Genomic DNA, 25,360 nt, shown 5'->3' on the forward strand with positions numbered 1-25,360 from the left:
CCTCAAACTAGTGAAGTGTAGACACACTCTTGCCTTCTTGATAGATGTATCGACATGTTGGGTCCAAGTTAGATTCTCAGAGATATTGACACCCAGGAACTTGAAATTGCTCACTCTCTCCACTTCTAGTCTATCTGAGGGCTGGTTGGTGTGTGCTCTCTCATCTTACCCTTTCTGAAGTCCACAATTAGATCTTTGGTCTTGTATTGAGTGCAAGTTTTTGCCATGATGCCACTCAACTAGATGATATATCACGCTCCTTTACATTCTCTTGTCATCTGAGATTCTGCCAACAAATTGTTGTATCATCAGTAAATTTATAGATGACATTTGAGCTGTGCCTAGGCACACAGTCATGGGTTTGGAGAGAGTAGAGCCGTGGTCTAAGGACACGTCTTTGAGGTGCACCGGTGTTGATTGTCAGCGAGGTGAAGATATTAATACCAATCCTCTCAGATTGTGGTCTTCCAGTTAGGAAGTCGAGGATCCAGGTGCAGAGGGAGGTACAAAGGGCCATGTTCTGTAGCTTTTCAATCAGGTTCCTATCAGACTCCTTCCTCTCCAGCCTTTTATCTCCATCTTTCCTACCTACCTAGGTGCACCTATCTCCTTCCAGCTAGTCTTCCTTGCCCTCTCCCCACATTTATATTCTGCCATCTCTCTTCCTTTCCAGTCCTGATGAAGGGTCTCGGCCTGAAATATTGACTGTTTGTTCATGTCCGTAGATGCTGCGAGCCTGAGCTCCTCTGGCGTTTTGTGTGTTGCTGTGGATTTCCAGCGTCTGCAGAATTTATCATGTTTATGTGAAGTAAAACTATTAAGGATTGTGCTTTCATGCTTAAAATAGTAACTAAGTTATGTATTGAAGGTATAAGGCAAATGTTGATCCATGGTAGAAACTTGATCTATTTTTGACATTAAAATTCTTTAAGAGTACTTGTTCTTTGTGTTTAGTAGTGCTCTAAATTGTTTAAAATGCTTTGCTTTGCAAAGCAAAATAAGTGGGTGTTGGAACTACTGAACAGATCAAGGAGAGAAAGAGGCTTGTTCTGGCACTGAGTAAGTGGCAGGTCAAAAGTCCAGTAAGTTGCCCTAAAAAGCCAACTCATAGACATTCCAGAAATTCCCCTTCTTTGGATCCAGTACCAACCTAATTTTTTCAATCTACTTGCATGTTGAAATCCCCTATGACTATCGGAGGGCTAACTCAGAGGAACAATTCCAACCTAAGTTAGATTCGGAATAAAAATTTCTACACTTATATCACTTGCCGATAACAATATAGTTGGTCATTGGGCTGCAGCTGTTTAAATAAGCTATTAAACTGTAGATGTGCTGCCAGTTGATCTTGTATTCCCAGGCTGTGTAACGTTACGAGCAAGTGAAGACACTTTATACTAACCAATGACAGAATGACAGAAAATTGTACCTCCAGTTGATTTCCATCCATAATCTATGGCTTAGGTTCTTTCCCAGAGCTTAAAGTGTGCGATGACACCTGTGGCTTTGTGCCAAGATTGCTGCAAGTCCGTGCTTTGCACACCCAAGTACTGCCTTCAGTTTTAAGAAAAATAAATTAGTAATCAATCCATCTTTGTCACTTCAGGCAAATGGGCATTGATTTCAGTTGCAGAAATAAAATAGCATTTGCCTCACCTTGGATAGTTTGATCGGTGCTTTTTTTCAATACAGATGTTTGGTTTTGGACTTGATGCTGTCATGTTCAAATGTAAGTAACGCATTTGCTGAAGCTTAGCATTTCGTTCTACTGAAAAGCTACTTTGAACCCTGCCTTACTCTTCAGTCCATCTCTTGCCTGCTCCTTCCCCCACTGCCTCCCCTCCCTCAGTCTCTGTGATAAACTCGGGATGTAATTCATCTCAGTAATTAATCGCCATCAGTATTGTTTTTGTTTTGGACTCACTTTCATGAACTTCAGTTCTGAGTGTTATTTGTTTACTTTTTATGTTTGCATGATTTGTTCTTTTTTGCACTTTGGGTGTCGGACAGTTCTTAATGGGTTCCATTGGATGTCTTTGTGGCTGCTTGTAAGACAGCAAATTTCAAGGTTGTATATAGTATACATATTTTGAAAATATATGCTTTGAAATTTGTAGTGTAATGTTGACTGGTGATTTTGTGATGCATGGCAATATTTAACCATTTTGCATCTGCTCTAAGTCACTGAAGCAAATGAGAATTTGCTGATGATTTAGTCAAATTGTGAAGAATTAATTTGTCTTCAGATCATAGATTCAAAATGTATACAGTGAAACATAATTCAAATCTTGCATTAATAACCCAATATTTTGAGAGGTCCTGGAGGAAGAGCTTTTTAAAAAAAAATTGGCGTTTATTTTTGATTTGGTGCTTTTGCTGTAAAGGACTGCTGAATCACCAACAAAAATTAAGGTTATTTGAGTAAATCTATTCATTAATATTTTTAACTGATTTTTTTTCTACTATTGAACACATCTGAGACTCCAATTTAATTCGAACTTTAGCATTGCGGCAAATTTAAATAGGATGACTACTGTAGAAAACAGGTGGTAAAACGATGCACATCAGCTTGAACAGTTTTCAACCAAAGTTATCATTAATTGTTTGAATAAAAAGCAGAAGCTTGTTGCATTTGGTTGAATAATTTTTAAAGCTCATCTTCATAGAGGTTTACGTTTTTCAGTTTAAACTGTAGCTAAACAAGCTGTGATAAATCTTTAATATCAGTAACAAGAAGCCTTGGTAGAATTAGCAAAGTCAGTGATTCCTAAAAAAGGAAAAGGACAAAGAATAAATGGATGACAGATAAGATCAAAAATCGATGGAAGAAAGCAAATCCTATAGAATATAAGTCCTTAGATTAAAAAAAGTTAAAAGCTTATGTCAAAAAGCCAAAGAAGAATAGTTAAACCAGGAGTGTGAGCAAATAGAAAGAATCCCTATTACTGATCCAAAAAGGTGCCATCAATAATCAGGAATATCACTGGTAAAAAGCTCCTCTGTTCTTCAGGTGGATGTTTGAAAGCAAAGGACGGTACCATTATCATGGAAAAAGATCAGATTATGAACAGATGGACTGAGTATATTCAGGAATTATTTGAAGGCAGTCGAGGTGAAAAACCAGAAATTAAGAAAAACATTGAAGGTCCAAGTATTTTAAAGTCTGAAGCTTGTAATGCAATAAATAAGATGAAGAAAGGAAAGGCAGCAGGTCCTGATGAATTAGTAATAGAACAAATTATCGCCCTTAAAGATTATGGAATTGAAAAACTTACTGATGTAATCAGTGACATTTATGAGACTGGAATAATACCAGAAGAGATGAAAAAATCAGTATTTATCACTCTTCCTAAGAAACCTGGAGCAATGGAATGTGAATTACATGGGACCATAAGTTTAATGAGTCATATCACTAAGATACTTCTAAGAATTTTGATGACAAGAGCTAAAAGTAAGATACAAGCTGAAATAGGTAAAGAACAATTGGTTTTGTGAAAGACAAAGGTACAAGAAACGCAATATTGATGTTAAGGATACTATCAGAATGAGCTATTCAAGTGCAAAAAGATTGTCAAATGCTTTTGTGTAGTCGATAAAACAAACAAAGTGAAGAACAATAAGTTACTTGAAATATTACAGAAAACTCTAGATCTAGATTCGAAAGACCTCCACCTAATCAGAAATCTGTACTGGGAACAAACTACCGCGGTAAGAATAGATGGAGAAGTGAGTCAGTTTACGAAAATCAAGCGAGGCGTTAGACAAGGGTGTGTTTTCTCCCCGATTTATTTAATGTGTACAGTGAAACAATATTACAAAAAATAAGAGATATCTTGGGAATCAAAGTTGGCGGTGAAAACATCAATAATTTCAGATATGCAGATGACGCCGTGTTAATTGCAAGTATGGAGGAAGAACTGCAAAACTTAATGATATAGTTGTTGAAGAAATTGCAAAAATGGGTCTGTCTATCAACTGCAAAAAGACAGAATGTATGGTGATATCCAAAAAGAAGGAGAATCCTATCTGCAGGCTGAGAATAAATGGGGAAGACATAAAACTAGTACAGAACTTTTTCTACTAAGGAAGCTGGGTGAGATCAGATGGCAGGTGTGACATGGACATCAAAAGAAGAATAGGGATGGCAAAAGAATGAAGAGTATACTGACTAATACTAAACTAGGCATGACAACCCGCCTCAGAGTACTGAAATGTTACATTTATTCAGTTATGTTATATGGATCAGAATGTTGGACAATATCTAGTAACATGAGGAAACAAATTGAAGCAGCAGAGATGTGGTTTTTGAGGAGGATGCAAAGAATATCATGGACGAAACGAATATCTAACGAGGATGTCATGAACAGAGCAAACACAAAAAGTGAAATAATGTATGAGATCATGAAAAGGCAACGTAACTTCATTGGACATGTGATTAGGAAAGAGGAGTTAAAATGCACGGTAATTATGGGAAAGATCGAAGGGAAGAAAGCAAGAGGAAGACAAAGACAAATGATGATGGAGACAGCAGCCAGAGAATTGGAAATGAATACCAATGAATTGATCCACTTGACCCGAAACAGGAATGTGTGGGCCATGGCAGTCAAAGCTCAAACTGGGCATGGCACCTGATGGTGATGATGAACAAGAAGAAAAAGTGTTTAAAATAATTTCAAGGAAGAAGATTAAGTTGGTTCTGTTGGAACATTGCAGAATGGATATTCTCATTGTAAAGAAATTTTGCCTTGTGGATTGCAACTCAGGCTACGCCCACTCTAGACCGGATAAATCTGTAACCGAAGTTTTTTCTCTTCGTTTTGACCCTCCGTCTGTCGGATCAACCCGATGCAAGAGTGCAAATACCACAAACAAAATAAAACAAGCAATATTTTATCAAACTTTACTCTTTATTCATAGCATGCTACAGGGGAAGTTACAGACTGATCTCCCAAAGACCCAGTCTGGACACCACCCTCCCCTGAATCACAATTCTTCACAATTTATAACATTGATCATCACGTACACAGGAAATCTTACAACTACGTGAGTTAAGATAGTTTTAGAATAGTTTCAATCACATGTTAATAGTTTCGATCATATGCTAATATACTATTAGATGTAAAATCATCATTGGTTAGTTATAATTATTTTCTGCCAAAGCTAGCCTGGATACAACATCAGTTCCTTATATTGACAGCTTCCCCTTTCTCTTGAACGTTCTGTCACTTACTCTATACTTCCTCGTATTTAGTTATACCTTGATGTCCCTTCAATCATTCTTATACCCATATTTAGTTATGCCTCAAGATGCTTTGGTATGACCAGATAATTCCTTATTTGAACCTTTATCCAGCATTTTCAGAGAACGATGTCTAGTACGTCACCTGTTGCTGAGTAGGGTTTCTTTCTGACTTGCTCAGCGACAGTAACATAAGGTACTTATAAGGTAATTGATCATTAGCTAATCATTGTTCTTGGTCTATACCCATATTTACCTATCCCTCTACTCTGTCACGTCCACACTGAAACTGCGTTTTCTTCCCCCTGAAACGGCGTTTCCTCCCCCGAAAATGGAGCTTTTCAGAAACGCTCTCCAGGGTGAATAAATCTGAAAATGCCTAATAGCTGGCGTAGCGTGTATGGGGTAACCGGCTATTTTAAAAACGCTGTCATGATGTGCTGGAACAAATGGTGGCGGCAGTGCGGCATTTCATTATTTTCTTGAACGCAACCTCAACACCACAACAACAATGGCAGACGGCTTCATGCGTGTGTTGTTTACTTTATTGTCTACATTAACAGCTTGTTTGGAGTTAAACATAGCTATCTACCACGTACAGGCAGCATATCAATGTACAAATCTTTAACAGATTTGACATTGTGGCCCCTGCCCATCCCCCACATGAGCCATCTGTTGTCGGTCCCCAACCAACACATTCCACTCTCTCCTCCTACCCCTCCTCACAGTCCCTCACCCTGCTCTCATGACTATACCCCTTCCCCACACGAAACCACCATGGTGGGCTTCACAGCTGAAACGTCTCAACCCAAGCAAGGCTGTAGGACCGGATAGTGTCAGTACCAGGGTGCTCAAAGCCTGTGCCCCTCAGCTATGTGGAGTACTTCGCCATGTCTTCAACGTGATCCTGAGGCTCCGGAAGGTTCCTGTACTGTGGAAGACGTCCTGCCTCGTCCCTGTGCTGAAGATGCCGCGCCCCAGCGGCCTCAATGACTACAGACCGGTGGCATTGACCTCCCACATCATGAAGACCCTGGAGAGACTTGTTCTGGAGCTGCTCCAGCCTATGGTCAGGCCACACTTAGATCCCCTCCAGTTCGCCTACCAGTCCCGACTAGGAGTTGAGGATGCCATCGTCTACCTGCTGAACCATGTCTACGCCCACCTGGACAAGCCAGCGAGCACTGTGAGGGTCATGTTTTTTGACTTCTCCAGTGTGTTCAACACCATCCGCCCTGCTCTGCTGGGGGAGAAGCTGACAGTGATGCAGGTGGATGCTTCCCTGGTGTCATGGATTCTTGATTACTTGACTGGCAGACCACAGTACGTGTGCTTGCAACACTGTGTGTCTGACAGAGTGATCAGCAGCACTGGGGCTCCACAGGGGACTGTCTTGTCTCCCTTTCTCTTCACCATTTACACCTTGGACTTCAACTACTGCACAGGGTCTTGTCATCTTCAGAAGTTTTCTGATGACTCTGCCATAGTTGGATGCATCAGCAAGGAAGATGAGGCTGAGTACACAGGCTATGGTAGGAAACTTTGTCACATGGTGTGAACAGAATTATCTGCAGCTTAATGTGAAAAAGGCTAAGGAGCTGGTGGTAGACCTGAGGAGAGCTAAGGTACCGGTGACCCCTGTTTCCATCCAGGGGGTCAGTGTGGACATGGTGGAGGATTATAGATACCTGGGGATACAAATTGACAATAAACTGGACTGGTCAAAGAACACTGAGGCTGTCTACAAGAAGGGTCAGAGCCGTCTCTATTTTCTGAAGAGACTGAGGTCCTTTAACATCTGCCGGACGATGCTGAGGATGTTCTACGAGTCTGTGGTGGCCAGTGCGATCATGTTTGCTGTTGTGTGCTGGGGCAGCAGTCTGAGGGTAGCAGACACCAACAGAATCAACAAACTCATTCGCAAGGCCAGTGATGTTGTGGGGATGGAACTGGACTCTCTGACGGTAGTGTCTGAAAAGAGGATGCTGTCCAAGTTGCATGCCATCTTGGACAATGTCTCCCATCCACTACATAACGTACTGGGTGGGCACAGGAGTACATTCAGCCAGAGACTCATTCCTCCGAGATGCAGCACAGAGCGTTATAGGAAGTCATTCCTGCCTGTGGCCATCAAACTTTACAACTCCTCCCTTGGAGGGTCAGACACCCTGAGCCAATAGGCTGGTCCTGGGCTTATTTCATAATTTACTGGCGTAATTTACATATTACTATTTAACTATTTATGATTTTATTACTATTTATTATTTATGGTGCAACTGTAACAAAAACCAATTTCCCCTGGGATCAATAAAGTATGACTACTACTACTACTATGAAAAGGTGTTGTTTGTGCTCACAGTTGCTGTGAGATGGATCTGCACAATATCAACGTTGTTATCAACTGTACAAAGACCGGCAGTTTTGGAGACGACCCGGCCGAACCAGTATGAAAATTGAATACAGCCTCCTGTTCGATTGTTTTCTGTAGATGTGTCCTGCGCATGCCCAGTAGGAGGAGATTCGCCCAAATACCCATTTTAATGTGGACGGAGGTATTTTCAAAAATGCCTGGTGAGGACGCCTATCGTTTTTACGCGAAACCGGTGTTATCAAAATTATCCGGTCTAGTGTGGACGTAGCCTCAGTGTAATTTCATGAGAATTTCATATGCAAAGTCCTTTAACCCCGTCTCAACTCCGTTATAAGACTAAAAAATCTAAAAAATGGTTCCCTCATAGGTTAAAATGGGCTCTTGACCTCACAATCCACCTCTTGATGATCTTGCACCTTATCAGGGGTCCCCAACCTTTTTTGCGCCATGGACTGATTTAATATTGACAATATTCTTGTGGGGGGGGGGGGTTGGGGTTGTGTTAATCACGACCGGAATGTAGGTGATAAGTCAACTATAAGTCACTTATAAGTGGCTAACACACTCAAGTTCGTTTCTAAAAGGGTTTATCTAATGAATTTAATATTAAATACACAGCGCATATTTTCCTCACGTGAATATAGTGATATGTCAGTTATAAGTCACTTATAAGTCAATAGCATCATAACATTTTAAGTAACGTTTGGATATTAAATACACAGGGCATATTTTCCTAGTATGAACATTTAAAATCTTTGCAACACACCAATATCGCTGAATCAGTGGGAGTCCTGGGCTTATTTTCCTGCAACAACACGGTCCCATCGAGGGGTGATGGGAGGCAGCGATACTCGAAGGGGGTTCCTTATGTCCAGTCTATTCTGCAATTTAGTTTTCGTTGCATTCATTGCAGAAAACCCCGCTTCACAGAAATATGATGTTGGAAATGGAAGCAACGTTTTCAGTGCTTTTGTGGCTATCTCAGGATATTCAGCCTTGACTTTGATCCAGAATGCCGGTAAAGATGTTATGTCAAACGTACTTTTCAGCCCACCGTCATTTGCAAGCTCAAGGAGTTGATTTTCTTTCCGAGCTGACATGGACGATTCACCAGGGACGTTCACAAATGGGTCACAGACCCATTCCTTTGCACATCTTGGATCATTTGCGGTTGGGAAGTAACGCTCGAATTCTGTTGATAGAGACGATGGGTGATCGCGCACCAGCTGTGAGAAGGACGGGGCAGCCTCAGTCTCTCCCAAAATCCCAGTTAATATTGGGAACATGTCAAATATGCCCCTGTCCACTTGCTGTCCCCACAATTCCAGTTTGGCTTTGAAAGTAGATACTTTATCTGTCAACTTGAAGACAGTTGTCATTCTCCCCTGAAGTGACAAATTGAGTTCATTGAGCAGGTTGAAGATGTCACAGATATCAAATTTGCTGGTGAACGCAGTGGTAGGAAGAGGTACAGTCAACGTTTCAGGCCAAGACCCTTCGTCAGGACTAACTGAAGAAAGAGCTAGTAAGAGATTTAAAAGTGGGAGGGGGAGATCCAAAATGATTGGAGGAGACAGGAGGGGGAGGGATGGAGCCAAGAGCTGGACAGGTGATTGGCAAAAGGGATATGAGAGGATCATGAGACAGGAGTCCCAGGGAGAAGGAAAAGGGGGAGGGGGGAAACCAAGAGGATGGGCAAGGGGTATAGTCAGAGGGAGAAAAAGGAGAGTGAGAGAAAGAATGTGTGTATATAAATAACGGATGGGGTACGAGGGGGAGGTGGGGCATTAGCGGAAGTTAGAGAAGTCGATGTTCATGCCATCAGGTTGGAGGCTACCCAGACGGAATATAAGGTGTTGTTCCTCCAACCTGAGTGTGGCTTTACCTTTACAGTAGAGGAGGCCGTAGGGTAGACATGTCAGAGTGGGAATGGGATGTGGAATTAAAATGTGTGGCCACTGGGAGATCCTGCTTTCCCTGGCGGACAGGGCGCAGCTGTTCGGAAAAACGATCTATATATTGGCGAGACCCGACACAGACTGGGTAGAGTAAGGGCCTCACACAGATAAGTGAGTTTTGTTATCCACTCCTCGTCACTGAAGTGTGCTGCCAGTGGTGACTTCTTTCCTGAAAGAAATCTCTGTAGCTGCTCTTTTAACTCAAAAACCCTGGCCAGGGCTCTCCCCCTTGATAGTCACCTGACTTCAGTGTGTAAGAGAAGGCATTTGTTCTCTGCATCCATTTCCTCACAAAGCTGCTCAAACAGACGTGAGTTAAGGGTTTTGCTTTAATGTGTTTGGTAACTTCAACAACGTCACTCAATACGCTGTTAAGATCAGGTGACATTTTTCGGCCAGCCAGCGTTTCCCTGTGTGCGACACAAGGTGTAGACTGGCATTCTGGAGCAACCTCTTTGACTTGGGTAATGAAACCAAACAGCCGTCCAGTCATAGCTGCAGCCCCATCTGTGCATATTCCAACACAAAATGACCAGTCCAGTTTGCCTGACATAAAGTCATTCAAAGACTTGAATAGTTCTGCCCCAGTTGTGTTAGTTGGCAGCGTCAGTGCACACAACATACCCTTGTGCACATTGTCTTGAAATATATATCGCACATAAACCAGCAGTATTTCCTTGTTGTCGACATCAGTAGACTTGTCGACCTGGATAGCATACCATGGTGGCTCGTTAAGCCGTTCTAACAGCTGTGTTTCGATGTCCTCCGCTGTGTCATCGATTCTCCTTGAAACTGTGGTAGCTGAAAGAGAAACCTGTGCCATCATGTTAGCTGCAGCTTCTCCCAACAGTTCACAGCACATGTCCTTGGCAGCAGGCAGAATCAATTCTTCACCGACAGTGAAAGGCTTCTTAGCCTTAGCAATATGGCTAGGTACTAAGTACGACGCTCTCAGAGCAGCAGCATTTGTGGAGGTGGTGGCTCTCAGCACTTGCTTCTGTCCCGCTTGCTCACGTTTTTTCCACTCAAAAAACTCAACGGGTTTGTCTTTAAGTGCAGGGTGCTTGGACCCAAGGTTCCGAAGCAGTTTTGAGGGCTTCATTGCCTCATTAGACCGCTTGTCTCCACATTTCACACACGGGGCTTGGAGCGTGCGAGTCACCAATCACAATAAAGTCATGGTTTATGTACAACTCATGTTTTCTGTTGAAGGAAGCTTTTTTTTTGCAGTCTTGGCCTCAGCTGTCTCTGCATTATCATCATCGTTAGGCCTTTTATGTCCCCTACCACCTCTTCAAAAGAAACTCCCAAGCGATGTTTGTTTTTTCACTCATCGAGTAGTTGTAGGTTAATGACCAACTGATGACTTCGTGTGCGTTCAAGTTCAACAGTGGGCAGGCATGACAGGGAATGAGGAAAGGTGCAACTGACTCATCGTTTCATATCGCCAAATCATATCGTTTCCTCGCGGCCCGGTGGTTGGGGACCACTGGTCTACCTGCATTGCTGTTTCTCTGTAGTTGTTGAAATTTATTCTGCATTGTTTTTTCCTGGAAACATGATGCACTGTGTAATGATTTGATCTGTACAAAAAGAATGCAATGCAGGATTTTCACTGTACTTTGATACATGTGACACGTCCATGATACAGAGATCACATTTTTTATTCTGCCGTCTCCCTCCCTTTCCAGTCCTGATGAAAGGTCTCAGCCGAAACGTCGACTGTTTACTCTTTTCCACAGATGCTGCCTGACCTGCTGAGTTTCTCCAGCGTTTTGTGTGTGTTGCTTCGATTTCCAGCATCTGCAGGTTTTCTCTTGTTTCTGATTGGAAAGGACAGTAGTCTGGCCTTTACTCCTGCCACCTTACAACTTAAAAAAAGTAAGAGCATCTTAAAGACTTGGAGTAATTTATCCGGTTTTGGATTTGATAATGGAAGATGAACATCTTTGCCATGAAGTTGATTCACTGAACTGATTTCTGCGCTGAGTGTGTTGTCCTATGAGGGAGAGGCAGCAATGTCACCTTGTCGTCCGTGAGGTGAAGGACAGTGCAGCAATCACGTTGTGATCAGTTGATTTGGAAACCAGCATTTAGATACTATAAATATTAAACCCACCTGTCGGATGATGTGGATCACTATAATTTGGCATCAGGTGGTTCTTAAAATCATGCAGGAAGAACCTACCATTGATCTCATTGTTTGCTTCACTATTTTGAAACAAGAAAGAAGAGTTTGCATTTCTGCAGCACTTTCTGTACTATGATGCTCCATTCTACTTTTTTTTGGAGCAAAATGAAAGCAAATGCAGTACTTGAACATTTCATATTCCAAAAAAACTTTATTCTTAATCAATTAATTCCACAAATCTTGCAAAACAAATGCAAAAATAATGCTTTTATCTTCCTTTCCAGCAGCAGATAGGTTTTAAGTGTGCTTGAAAATGCTTAAGAAATGTTGTTCTAGGTTGTAATCATTGTTGTCTTCAATACCTGTCACAGGCATCTGTTTTCTGCAGGAAGCATTACAGCTGATAAATGTCGAGTAGAATAAATAAAATCACATTGACGTATGAAACATATTTGTTAAATCAAACAAAGGGAATGATGGAAGCTTTGTTTTTATTATAGCTTGCTACAAGCAATAGCCCAGTGGCAAAAGCAATTTGCAGGACATGTGCAGAACCAAAGTGTGCAGTAATGTTGAGTCATCTTTGATGGCCTGCCCTGAAAACCTTTTGTACATGTGTATGCACGTCACGTGGGAGGCTGGATACATGGAATCTTAGATGCACAAATAGGATAATGAAAATTGAATGGCACACTCCACTTTCCTGGATATATATGCCTTACATGCCTCATTAGTTTTATTAGCTGCACTTAGAAATGCTGACTTGTAGCATTTTGGAACTAGAGTTGGAATACGCAATTATTTTAAGCTCTTTTGATAGCTTATTTTCTGATTAAAGCAGGTGTGTTTGCTTCTCTAAAAATGTAACGTTTTCCCAGAGTAAAGTAACTGAAATGAATGCATGGACCATGCATTACATATGTTTATTGGGAGGTTTATGTTGCCAAGATGTAAGCATTGTACATAGTGTAATCTATTACTGCATGATTCAGATGTCTCGATTATATTTTTTACATTGCTATTTTAAGGTAATGAGTTGCTCTGATAGTATGGTAGTGTCTGGAAGTTCAGGTATGCCAGGTTCCTTTCCCTTGGAACCACAAGATACCAAAATGGAAAGTGCTGGAACTTTATTTTTTTCAGGCTGCTGCCTAATAACCTTTTCTGGAAAGTGTTGTGTTCATTGGGTGAGGGCAAATTAGTTTATTTTCATACCCATGTGCAAGTGACTTGCTCTGCTCTAACAACTTTTGCAGCAGCGTATATTTGAAAAGGCAACGAAGATGACTATAGTCGCTCAAGGGACTTGGTTATTGAAAGGGGTGGAGAAGGTTGGGACTTTTTAATTGGAGCAGAGGAGAATGCGGATGTGATCATGTCGAAGTGTATAAAACTGAGGGGCATAGACTAGGTTAATATGTCATGGCCTTTCTCCCCCACAGTTGGGAAATCAACAACTAGCGTGCATGGGTTTGAGGAGAGAGACTTAATAGAAACCAGAAGGACAACTTTTTCCACCAAGGAAGTGATCAGTACAAGGAATGAGCTGTCAGAGGAAGTGGGTGATGCAGGTACATTAGTAACATTTACAAGGAACTTGGAAAGGTACCTGGATTAGAGAGACATGGGCGAATTAGATTAGATTAAATGGAAAAGTTGGCACAGACCATTTGGGCCCAAGAGCCAACTAGCTTGATGATTGGTATTCATGGAAAAGAGCAAGAGTGAAAGTTGGCTCTTCGAAGTAATTAGTGAGTAGGAGCCCAGAACTGTATGGCCTTGGTTGCATATTTCTTTGTATCACTTGTCTTCTAAATATTGTTCAATTATGCAACTGTCTGTTGAGCTTCCACCAACTGGCTAAATCCAAGCAATGGTGTCAGGTGGCTTAGTGGTTGCATTTCATAGAACAAACTTTTTGTTTGGTTATCTGGGTGCGTGCTTCTCCAAGTGTGATTCTTCTGTTTCTCTTTTTTGTAGATTTCTTCTCCAATATAATTATGGTTTCCTTGAAGACATTAACATCTGGGGTCCTTTTGTCATAATTGGAGTTTACTCTTCAACTTTATCAGCCGCCATGAGCACACTGATTGGAGCATCAAGAATTCTCTATGCTCTCGCCAAGGACGATATATTCGGTAAGTTACTTCAAGCTGTTTTCTGTTTACAAAATGAGTGCATGGAATCAAAACTGTGTTGAAAATTTAGTTGGTATTAAAGTTGCATTTTTATGCAAAATGTTATGCTTTCTTGTGTTTTTTAGCATATGATTTAGTACAAATAGAAGTGATTCTACCTTCTGCAGATCTTGGAAGTCCAGAGCAACACAATGCTGGAGGAGTTCAGCAGGTCAAGCAGCACCTATGAAAATGAAAAACAGTCAATGCTTTTATCAGGACTGGAAAGGAAGGCACAAGAACTTTCTCCTTCTATGCCTGATGAAGGATCTCTGCCCTAAACATTAACTGTTTATTCCTCTGTATAGTTGCTGCCTGATCTGCTGAGTTCCTCGAGCATTTTGCGTGATGTTAAAAGTGTGCTGTTCAGGAACTTATTTAAAGCAGTGCACAGCTTTAGGCAGTAATCATTACATATTTGCATTATCTTTTAAAAGCTGTATGGATTGAAAAAATTAGAATATTAAGAAGGGGACAAAATGTGTAACATATTTTGTAAGAATATGAGGAAAGGAATTTATCATGTCGAAAAATAGAGTTAAGGGAACTGATCTTATCTAAACATATAAATTATTATTGGCCTTGGTAGAGATGATCTAAGGTTATGATACTCCCCTATGTTGTTTTAAGGAAGTATGTAATCAAGACTCATTTGGCTGGAGAAAGTAGTTCAAAATGGGTCAAAATTCAAAGGTATTTTAGAGAATACAAGATGGTGTTTGCAGAGAATATTGAAGAATAGAAAGGCGCTCATATACAAATCTATCAGTCAAGTCACTTTTTATTGTCATTTCTACCATAACTGCTGGGACAGTACACAGTAAAAATGAGACAACGTTTTTCAGGACCATGGTGCTACATGAAACAATACAAAAACTACACTGAACTACGTAAAAACAACACAAAAACTACACTAGACTACAGACCTACCCAGGACTGCATAAAGTTCACAAAACAGTGCAGGTATTACAATAAATAATAAACAAGACAATAGGACAGTAGAGGGCAGTAGGTTGGTGTCAGTCCAGGCTCTGGATATTGAGGAGTCTGATGGCTTGGGGGAAGAAACTGTTACATAGTCTGGTCGTGACAGCCCGAATGCTTCTGTGCCTTTTGCCAGATGGCAGGAGGGAGAAGAGTGTGTATGAGGGGTGCGAGGGGTCCTTCATAATGCTGTTTGCTTTGTGGATGCAGCGTGTGGTGTAAATGTCTGTAATGGCGGGAAGAGACCCTAATAATCCTCCCAGCTGATCTCACTATCCACTGCAGGGTCTTGCGATCCGAGATGGTGCAATTTCCGAACCAGACAGTGATGTAGCTGGTCAAGATGCTCTCAATACAACCTCTAGAATGTGGTGAGGTTGGGGGATGGGAGATGGACTTTTCTCACCCTTCGCAGAAAGTAGAGACGCTGCTGGGCTTTCTTTGCTATGGAGCTGGTGTTGAAGGACCAGGTGAGATTCTCTGCCAGGTGAACACCAAGAAATTTGGTACTGTTAACGATCTCTACAGAGGCGTCGTCGATGTTCAGCAGAGAGTGGTCGCTCCGTGTCCTCCTGAAGTCAACAACCATCCCTTTTGTTTTGTTCACATTCAGAGATAGGTTGTTGGCTCTGCACCAGTCCGTTAGCCGCTGCACCTCCTCTCTGTATGCTGACTCATCGTTCTTGCTGATGAGACCCACCATGGTCGTGTCATCGGCGAACTTGATGATGTGATTCGAGCTGCATATTGCTGCACAGTCGTGGGTCAGCAGAGTGAACAGCAGTGGACTGAGCACACAGCCCTGGGGAGCCCCCGTGCTCAGTGTGATGGTGTTGGAGATGCTGCTCCCGATTCGGACTGACTGAGGTCTCCCAGTCAGGAAGTCTAGGATCCAGTTGCAGAGGGGGATGTTCAGGCCCAGTAAGCTCAGCTTTCCAATCAGTTTCTGAGGAATGATTGTGATGAATGCTGAAATGAAGTCTATGAACAGCATTCAGACGTACGTGTCTTTTTTGTCCAGGTGGGTTAGGGCCAGGTGGAGGGTGATGGCAATGGCATTGTCTGTTGAACGGTAGTGAAGAAGGCATATAATACAATGGTTGCTTGTAGTTACTGTTTGCCTGATTTTTTTTTCTTTGCATATTGGGTGTTCAGTATTTATTATGGTTTTTTTTTTTTACTTTTTTTTATGGCTATTATGTGGTTTTTATTCTCTGCACATTGGGTGTTAGGGCGGTCTTCATAGTTATGTATTTTTTTAAGTGCCTTTGGTTCATGGCTGCTTGCTCGCAGACGAAACTCAAGGTTATATAATGTATGAATACTTTGATAATGTACTTTGACTAAAGTGGTTATGATACAGCTTCATAAAACGTTGGGCCAGAGGTGGAGTGCATTTGAGGCCACCACACTATAGGAAGGATGTGATTACAATGGAGAGAATGCAGAGGAGATTTACAAGGATATTGCCTTAGATGAAGCATTTATTTGGAAGATGAAATTGTTTTCCTTGGGACAGAGGAGGTTAAGGGGCAACCTAACTGAGCTATACAAAATTCAGGGACATCGAGGGACCTGTACTATAGCAATAAGTTTGTAGCTGCCTTTGTTTTCAATGAGAGGGCGGGGAATCTGGATTGCACCTGCCTTAGGGATGGTGGAGGGAAGGACTGTCGCAACATTTTAAGAAGTAAGTAGATTGACGCTGGCAGTGATCCTACAACTAGAGAGCAGCGTGCAAACTGAAATGCAATGGATCTATGATTGTTTTGATTCTAAATCTAGCATCGCAATACTCTAGTACTAAAGGATTAGGATGATCTGACCAGAGGAATTTTGAACTTTTTTTTAAAAGCAATAGAATTTATCTCGTTTCTGCAAATAGTTTGAGATTGTTGTGGGTTTCAGTTCCCACTGAGCCATCAAAGCCACCTATGCAGATCAAAAGAAATGCTGAAATGGTGGCAAACACTTAGAGAAAGACGGCATCTCCATTTGTTTTTGAGCCATCTTTCCTCTTTGCCATCTGCTTGCTTAGTTGATTGTGATCATGGACTTTCTTTTACAGCTTGCTTTCTTATCTGTTCTGCAATTCTGCCTTTAAGATCAAAATTATTTTGGATGGGATGCAAGGAAAGTGCTCGTTAAATCTTTGTTATCCTTTTCCTGTAAAATTGTTTGGTCATAAGATGCTTATTTCAACAAGTAAAACCAGTTATAAAGGTTAAACTGTGTTATAAATTTTGTGATATTTGAAAGGAATGTGGCCAACTCTAAATGGTGATACGATGCGAGTATTGCAATGTCAATTTATAGCCTTAATACTGAAGTTTTGAATTGAATCAAACATGCAACCTTTTTGCTAGACACAAAGCTAGGAAGGACAAGTAAATGATGGAATTTCTGAGAAATGTCCCAAATGAGGACAATAAACCAGGCATTTTTGTTTGGATTGATGTATGGGTTCCATTAAACTATTACGTGATGACATATTGCCTTCCTGTGCACCTGGGGTGAGATTCTGGACCAGCTGTGATCACTTTTGATTCTAATTCCTGTCATTAACTATGATTATTTGCACTGTAACCTTATTCTGAATATTCTTCATTAGCTTTTAGCTTCACAAGGACCGTTGCCTTCTGCAATTAGTGGTTTAATCACTGGTAATAAATAACCATGAGGCTTTCAAAAATGCTTTTAACATTTACAGTAATGTTTCTAAATTAAAGAGTGAAACAAACATTGTTAATAATGACTGCAAAATTAATTTGGTGGAAACTGTTTCCAAAATTCACCATTTAATCAATTTAACCCACCTTAATCCAAAGTAAATTTAGAACTCTCATTATTGAGCCATATAGACTATAGTCAGACTCCGTTAATTCACAAGTATGGTTGTCATAGTAATAGATTTTCCAGACTATTTGATATTAAAACCCCTATTTTTAATTCTTTATTTTAAAGGTGTGACACAATAAAAAAAAATTAATAATCAGAATCCACCTTGAATAAAGGTTACAACATAAACAAGAGATTCTGCAGATGCTGGAAATCTTAAGCAACACACAATCCTGGAAGAACTCAAGTCGGGCAGCATCTATGGAGGGGAATAAACAGTTGTTGTTTTGGGCTGAGGGCTTTCTTTAAGACTGGAAAGAAAGGGAGAAGAAGCCAGAAAAGATGATGGGGAGAGTGGGAAGAGTACAAGTTGGCAAGTGATAAGTGAGTATGGAAGTTGGGGGGATGAAGGAAGAAGCTGGAAGGTGATAGGTAAAGGAGTGATGAAGGAGGAATCTGATAGAGGACAGTAAACTGGATGAAAGAGGAAGTGGACGGGCAGCAGCTGGGGGTGATGGGCAAGTGAGGAGTAGATAAGGGTTAAGAAGGGAACAGGAATGGGGAAATGGAAAAAGAGGGGAAGGGAAGAAATTCTGGAACTTGGAGAAATCACTGTTCGTGCCATCAGGTTGGAGGCTACCCAGACGGAATGGAAGTTTGCTCCTCCATCCCAGGTGTGGCAGTAGAGGAAGCCATGGACCGACTAGTGGAATGGAAATGGGAATTCAAATTGAAATGGATGGCCACTGAGAAATCCCTGGTGGATGGAGTGAAGGTGCTCAATGAAGCAGACCACCAAACTATGTTGGGTCTTTGCAGTGTCCTGGGAACACTAGATGACCCTGACAGACTGACAGAGATAAGTGCCAGGAGGGAGATCACTGGGGAGGGATAAGTGGACCAGGGAGTCATGTAGTGGGTACAACTGTTTCTTGTTCAAAAGTGATAAATGAGATGTCAGAGTTTACTATAATAAAGTGAGCTTGTTGATAAATTTACTGACTAGTAATTACTATTGCATGAAAACCTGTAATGAGCATCTGCAGATAAGTAGAATTTGTTTTTCTGAAATCCTTTTGCTCTTTCTTTTATTTTGCTGTACCAGAAAGAGAAATTACAGGTGAATGTGTTCATGCACTAATACTTCATAAAGTAACAACAAATAACATTATTTTCCACATTTTAGGTAAACTTCTCATGCCTGCAAAGAAAACTTCACGTCGTGGAAATCCCTGGGCAGCCGTTCTGATATCATGGGTGCTAGTGCAGGTACTTTCAGTTGGTTTGTTTTGATGTAGTCAATGATGCACAAAAAAATTGAATGTCTACAGAATTGTTTTGCTGTCTTCTGTGGGAGAAATATCTTTTGATTGCAGTTTGTTGAATTGTTTCAAGATTTGACAATCTATGAAACTTTGTTCATATGGAACAATTTGTACAAGATTGATGTCGATCAATTTTCCACCTCGATTTTATTATGCCTCCTCTTTCAGCAATCAAAAAATAAATTTTATTTCAGCTAAATGGCAAACTTCAGTTACTGTTTGTCCCAAATCATGATTACCATTAAATATTTAGATAAAACAGATGAATTAGACTGCAGTTCTGAAGTTATAATATTGTGTGTGTGTGTGTGTGTGTGTGTAATATAATACCCACACACACCGGTGTGCACATGCACACTACACCACACACACAAAATCCTATCTAATTTTTGCAGAATAATACACTTTAGTTGGTACTTAATTCCTTTTTAGCCCCCCCCCCCAAAAAAAATTAAGTTTAAGGTTGCATTTGATAGGTTCTTAGACATCAGCCCAGACAACACTTTCCCTTCCAATGTGGCATTTTGAGACATCAGCTGGGTTTAAATACTGAGAGATTATCTGCAATGATCTTGTCATTAAATTTGGATCAATCGTATGAAGATCTAAACGAATTAACTCTATCTTTTTTTCTATTGGTAATTATTTGAAAGAAGCATTTGTGGCTCTGCCCCTGCCCCATGGACATTTCTTAATGAATAATTAGATAAGTTATCGAAGTTTTTGTGAGCAAAAGGACAGAAGGAAATCTGGCCTTTAATTCTAACCTGTCATTCACTGTTCATGCCTAATCAACCCCGCCTCAATTTTCCTTTGCTTTGAGACTCCTACTGATCAGTATAATTCATTATCTACCACGTCATGCCCCTTAGTATCTTGTATGTTTCAATAAAGTAACTCCATATTCTAAGCTCTAAACAGGCCAGACTATTTCACCTTTTTGTGATGGGACAATTCTCTCATCCCATGAATTAACCTGGATTGTCTCCAATGTTAATGTACCCTTCAGGAGCCAAGTGAACAAGGAAATATTTGAGTAAAAGGCACTTCACATTATTAGAGGTTTAATGCTGCCAGAAGTCGATAGAATTTTTGAAAAATTAGATTAAAAAAGTGGTTAATCTTACATTTAATGAAGTAATTAGTCATCAGAGTAGGTCATTACCATAAAGAACGCGACTCCTTTTGTGATCTATGTTGAAAGATAGATTAAAAGGTGTTGAATGATTGAAATACTTGTTTTGGATCATTTTGAGTTCTGATCAAACAATATTTATCAAATTAGGCATGTGACTATCAATAACAAATTGATCTTGTACTGATTCCAAATTTAGATTTTATTGAAGGTTGAATGCATTGCCAGGGTCACCAAATATGAGGGACTATATTAATGATGGGATACTTGAGATCAGAGAAAATGCAGAAAAGGCTTGTTTATTAGAGATTGCTAGAATGACTTGAGAAATCTTATTTCTTCACATTAGGAAGTTTTTGAGAGAAGGTATTATCAACCTCTGCTAGTATGTGCATAGTGCTTTGTCATAGCACCAGCAACCCAGATTCAGTCTTGACCTTGGATTATGTGTGTTTGGAGCTTGCGCATTTTCCCTGTGACCAAGGGGGTTTCCAGCTGGGGTCCTGAGAGCATACAAAGATGTGATGGGCTGAATGGCGGCCTCCTGCACTGTTCAAACTTAACAAGAGTGAGGTTTTCACAGTGGCATTAGGGAAGGAAATGCATTGTCATGGGGAGTGATTGAAGTAGAGACCATTGCTGCTTGTGGGAAATCTGAATAAGTATTGAAAGCAGGGAAAGATGACATCTCAAAGGGAAAGAGCAGCATTATGTGATTAGTCTTGGATTATTCCTGTGTAAAGCCCCGTGCAGGCAGTGACGCTGCTGATTTATCATCTGATGTGCAAACTTGAACATCTTCGGTAAAAGCAACTGATACGGGCTGACTTTAAAATCAAGCACTTTTCTTTATCAGTGCTATTTCACAATAATTGCTCCTCACAAGGCGACAGAACCACAGTCTTTGTATTTTGGTGCAGTAATTGAAATGAATGAGCTTATTGTTTCCTCCCCTCTATTCCTAGGGAGTGCCCAGTCCCTCTTCAGTCACTTTCCCCGAGTCAGAGCATTTTGCTGTCCCCGTGAGATGCAACAAATTGATATTTCTGGCTGCCTAGTTGGGAGGTTAAATTTTCTGATTGAATGCAGAGATGTTTTAACAAGAAATCTTGAAATTTGCAGCGATAGAAGAGGAGTAAGAATTTATGGGTCTTAGGGGGGAGTTCAGTGATGGGCAATAATTATCAGCTGGAGGGAGGCTACCCACTTCCACAGATCAGAAGTGATTCACCAGACTGTTGGAAGTGTTAGACCCCTGAGGCCTCTCAGGATTTCATGTCAAATCTCTTGTCCAATGCAAGAAGAATACTACAGCAGATTGATGGAAGCTTTGGTGACATTGCGATGAATGGCCCTACAAAATGTTTATTTTAATGAGTTTGATCTGTTCTGACCCTGAAGTGGAAAGGTATGATTGTTTCACGATACAGAGAGCAATGAGATAATTATCTGTTGCTCTATACAGAATTTTTCATGGACATAAATCTTTCATGCGTTCAAAGTTTGCAATGGAGCTCAGTTTTTTTTCCCCCAAGATTTTAGTCAAGAACAATTTGCATTTAAATTGTAATTGAAAAGCAAAAAATTGCAGTTGCAGAAAATCTGAGCTAAAAACAAAATGTTGAGAATGCTTGAGGCAGGAGATACCTGTGGAAAAAGAAGCAGGTAATGTTTCTCACCACTGTTTATTTTGTTTGGAAGTATGATCCCCTTCTTTCTTCAGAGATCCATTTTAGCTTGATTGCTAACTTCCATATCAAAAGCATCCTCAACAGCCACAGTTTCTCCTTATGAACTGGACTTGACATGTTCTTAATGAAGGGAAGCCTGCCTGACCTGAGCTTGCTTCCATGAAGGAATACTCTTTTGTTCCCTCAAATGAGGAATGTGAGGAGACTTGTTGGAAGTGTGTAAGGTTATAAAAGGCACAGATAGAGTGGACAGCCTGCTCCTTTTTTCCAGGGCTGCCATGGCTAATACTTGAGGACATCCTTTTAAGGTGAGTGGAGCAATGCTTAGGGGAGATGTTAGGTAGGTTTTTGTGAACATGATGGTAAGTGTCTGGAATGTACTGGCGGGGTGGTAGTCGTGGCTGCTACATTAGGGACATTTAGGAGGCTTTTTGTTAGGCACATGAAAGAAAAATGGAGGTTTGCACTCTGTAGGAGGGAAGGGTTAGATTCGTTATGGAGTAGATTAAAAGGTTAGCGCATTGAGGCTTGAACTGGTAACATGCTGCTTCATTCTAGCTCAAGTAGATATCTTGGTCAGTATGGATGTGTAGGGCTGAACGGCCTATTTGTATACCATAACACTGTAGAAATAGAACATGGAAGATTACAGCACTTGATAGGCCATTGAGCCTGTGATATTGTATTGATCTCGATGCTAATTTGTACCAAATGTCCTCCTGTGTAACATTCATATCCGTCCATTCCTATCATAAAAGTTGACATAAAAGCCTCTCGAACTTCATCAAACTGCTTGATTCCACTGCTACCACTAGTAACCTGTTCCCAATGTGTACCACTTGAGGCCCTCTGTAAGTTGGTGTTGACCATGGATGTTGTGTCCCAGCTGTCTACGTGATAGGCAAGCCGGGGCAATACATTATGGAGAGCACGCTGTTGCCCATGTAGCAGGCTCCTCCTTCACGCAGCTGATTAATCCGAAGGAATGGTACAGTTTGGCACCAGTGGGGTCACAGGAGTTGCCAGTCAGAGTTGAACTCAATGTAGGACTGCCTTAGGGACTGCAGCTCCAGATTTTTCCTCGGGGTTTACTCCCAGAGCTTTCCCTATGAGTGGTTATAGTGTGAAGGCAGCCGCAGCAGTTTGAGATCAAAGTTGTCCTCCTAAGTGAGCTCCCAGCCTTTGCTGACGAGCTCCATCTGCCTGAAGTGACCGGTTTTAAGGCGTCAGTAACCCACCTTTGTCCCTTCTCCTGTCAGTTCTGCCGGGGTTAGTAGCTAAGCCCAATGTGAAGGCCAGGAGCTGGACGAAGTTGATAGGTAGTGGAAGCTTTATCCCCACTACCACTCCCGCCTATAACAACTTTAAGGAACAAACTATCACCACTATCATCAACTACCCCCTCAGATCTGAAAAGCATGTCCTCTGGTTTTTCACATTTCCATCCTACCTATGCCTCTCAGTTCGGTATCTCATCAACCTCCAAAACCGTAGGGTGAATACCCCAAGTTTGTCCATGTTTCCTTGTAGCTCATACTCTCAAATCCAGGCAGTTTCCTTATAAATGTCTTTTAGCTGCTCTCCACTGTCTAATAACAGGGCAACCAGAGCTGCATGCAATATTCCCACGTGTGGTCTGACTAAAGTTTTATGTAGCTGCAGCATGCATTTTTTTACTCTTGTACTCTATTCCCTTGCCAATGAAGGCAAGCATGCTATATGCTTCCTTTACCACCTTATCCACTTGTGTAGTTACTTTCAGTGATCTATGCACTTGGGGCCCCAAGATTCTACTTTACCTCAATACTATTAATGGGTCTACCATTAACCACAGGCGTTTTCCCTTCATTTGACTTCGCGTGCAAAACAGCACACTTGTCCAGCTTAAACTCCATCCACCACTTCTCTGCTGATATCTATAATCAATATGTATCCCACTCTATTCTTTGATAGTTATTTACACTGTCTACAACCCCATCATTCTTGGAGTCATCCACAAACTTGCTAATCCTCCCATTTAAATTTTCATCTAAGTCATTGGTGTATATCACAAACAACAAATATCCCAGTACCCTCCCTTGCAGAACACCACTGGTCACGGACCTTTAGCTTTAGAACATTCTTCCAGCTCTACTATTCATAGTCTGCATGCAGACTTTCAATTCATTGCAAATGCCTTAATTAAGTCCATGTAGATAACATCGGCTGCTATAGCCTGCCTCATCAAGCTCTTTTGTCACATCCTCAAAAACTCAATCAAGTCAAGTTCGTAAAGCATGACTTGGCTATGCTGACTGTCCCTAAGTTGGCCTTGCCTTTCCAAATGAACATAAATCTGTATCCTCTTTATCCTCTGCAGTAGCTTCCCTACTACTGATGTGAGGCTCACAAGCCTGTAGTTACCAAAGTTATTTGTATTTCCTTGAACAAAGGCACAACGTTTGCTACTCTCCAGTCCTCACCTGTTGCTAGTAAGGACACAGATCTTTTTCAAAGCTCCAGCAAACTCATCATGTCTTGAGGGAGTTAGATATGGCCCTTGTGGCTAAAGGGATCGGGGGTATGGGGGGAAGGCTGGTACAGGGTTCTGAGTTGGATGATCAGCCATGATCATACTGAATGGTGGTGCAGGCTCGAAGGGCCAAATGGCCTACTCCTGCACCTATTTTCTATGTTTCTTTAAATATTCAATAAACTGTGATGATGGTTTTGTCACCCCAAAGCTATCTTGGCTAGTGCTGTGTTTCTCTGTTTGGATTTTAGCTCATCCAAAAAAAAAACACACCTTCCTTCCAGATCCCCCTCCAACATGTGAGAGTGAGCAGACAGAAGTCATGGTACATAATAGCATCAATGACATGGGTAGGAAAAGTAAGGAGGTCCTGAAGAGAGAATTTATGGAGCTGGGTAGAAAGCTGAAGAACAGAAGCTCCAGGGTAGAAATCTCTGGATTGCTGCCTGTCCCATGTGCCAGCGAAGGTAAGAATAGCATGATTTGGTAGATAAAAGCATGGCTGAGTAACTGGTCCGGAGAGCAGGGTTTCAGATTTCTAAGTCATTAGGATCTTTTCTGAGGAAGATATGACCTATACAAAAGGAACAGGTTACACTTGAACCCGAGGAGGAACCTATGTTCTATATATGGGATATTGTAGATGATCTTGTAGCACAGTTGGAGATTGGCAGGTATGACATTGTGGGCATCACTGAGCTGTGGCTCAAAGAAGATTATAGTTGGGAACTTAACCAAGGATACACTTTGTATCAAAAAGACAAGCAAGTAGACAGGGAAGGCAGTGTGGCTCTGTAGGTAAAAATGAAATCAAATCCCAAGTAAAAGGTGACATGGGGTTGGAAGATGTAGAATTCTTGTGGGTGGAGTTAAGACACTGAAATGGTGAAAACTCTCTGAAGGGAGTTATATACAGGCCTCCAAGCAGTAGCAAGGATGTGAGCTACAAGTTACAATGGGAGGTAGAAAAGGCATGTCAAAACAACAGTGGTAATGGAT

General features: G+C 41.2%; 1 protein-coding gene across 1 annotated transcript in view; it reads left to right on the plus strand.

Annotated features, from left to right (window-relative positions):
• The window catches only part of LOC140196302 (solute carrier family 12 member 9), a 131,754-nt gene that overhangs the window by 26,559 nt on the left and 79,835 nt on the right, over positions 1 to 25,360 (plus strand). The window contains exons 7-8 of the mRNA XM_072255273.1: positions 13,680 to 13,837; positions 18,885 to 18,967. Of these exons, the coding sequence (XP_072111374.1) occupies positions 13,680 to 13,837; positions 18,885 to 18,967 (241 nt within the window). The remainder of the gene's footprint in view (positions 1 to 13,679; positions 13,838 to 18,884; positions 18,968 to 25,360) is intronic.

The sequence above is a fragment of the Mobula birostris genome, chromosome 4 (genome assembly GCF_030028105.1).
Source record: "Mobula birostris isolate sMobBir1 chromosome 4, sMobBir1.hap1, whole genome shotgun sequence".
In the NCBI taxonomy this organism is placed as follows: domain Eukaryota; kingdom Metazoa; phylum Chordata; class Chondrichthyes; order Myliobatiformes; family Myliobatidae; genus Mobula; species Mobula birostris.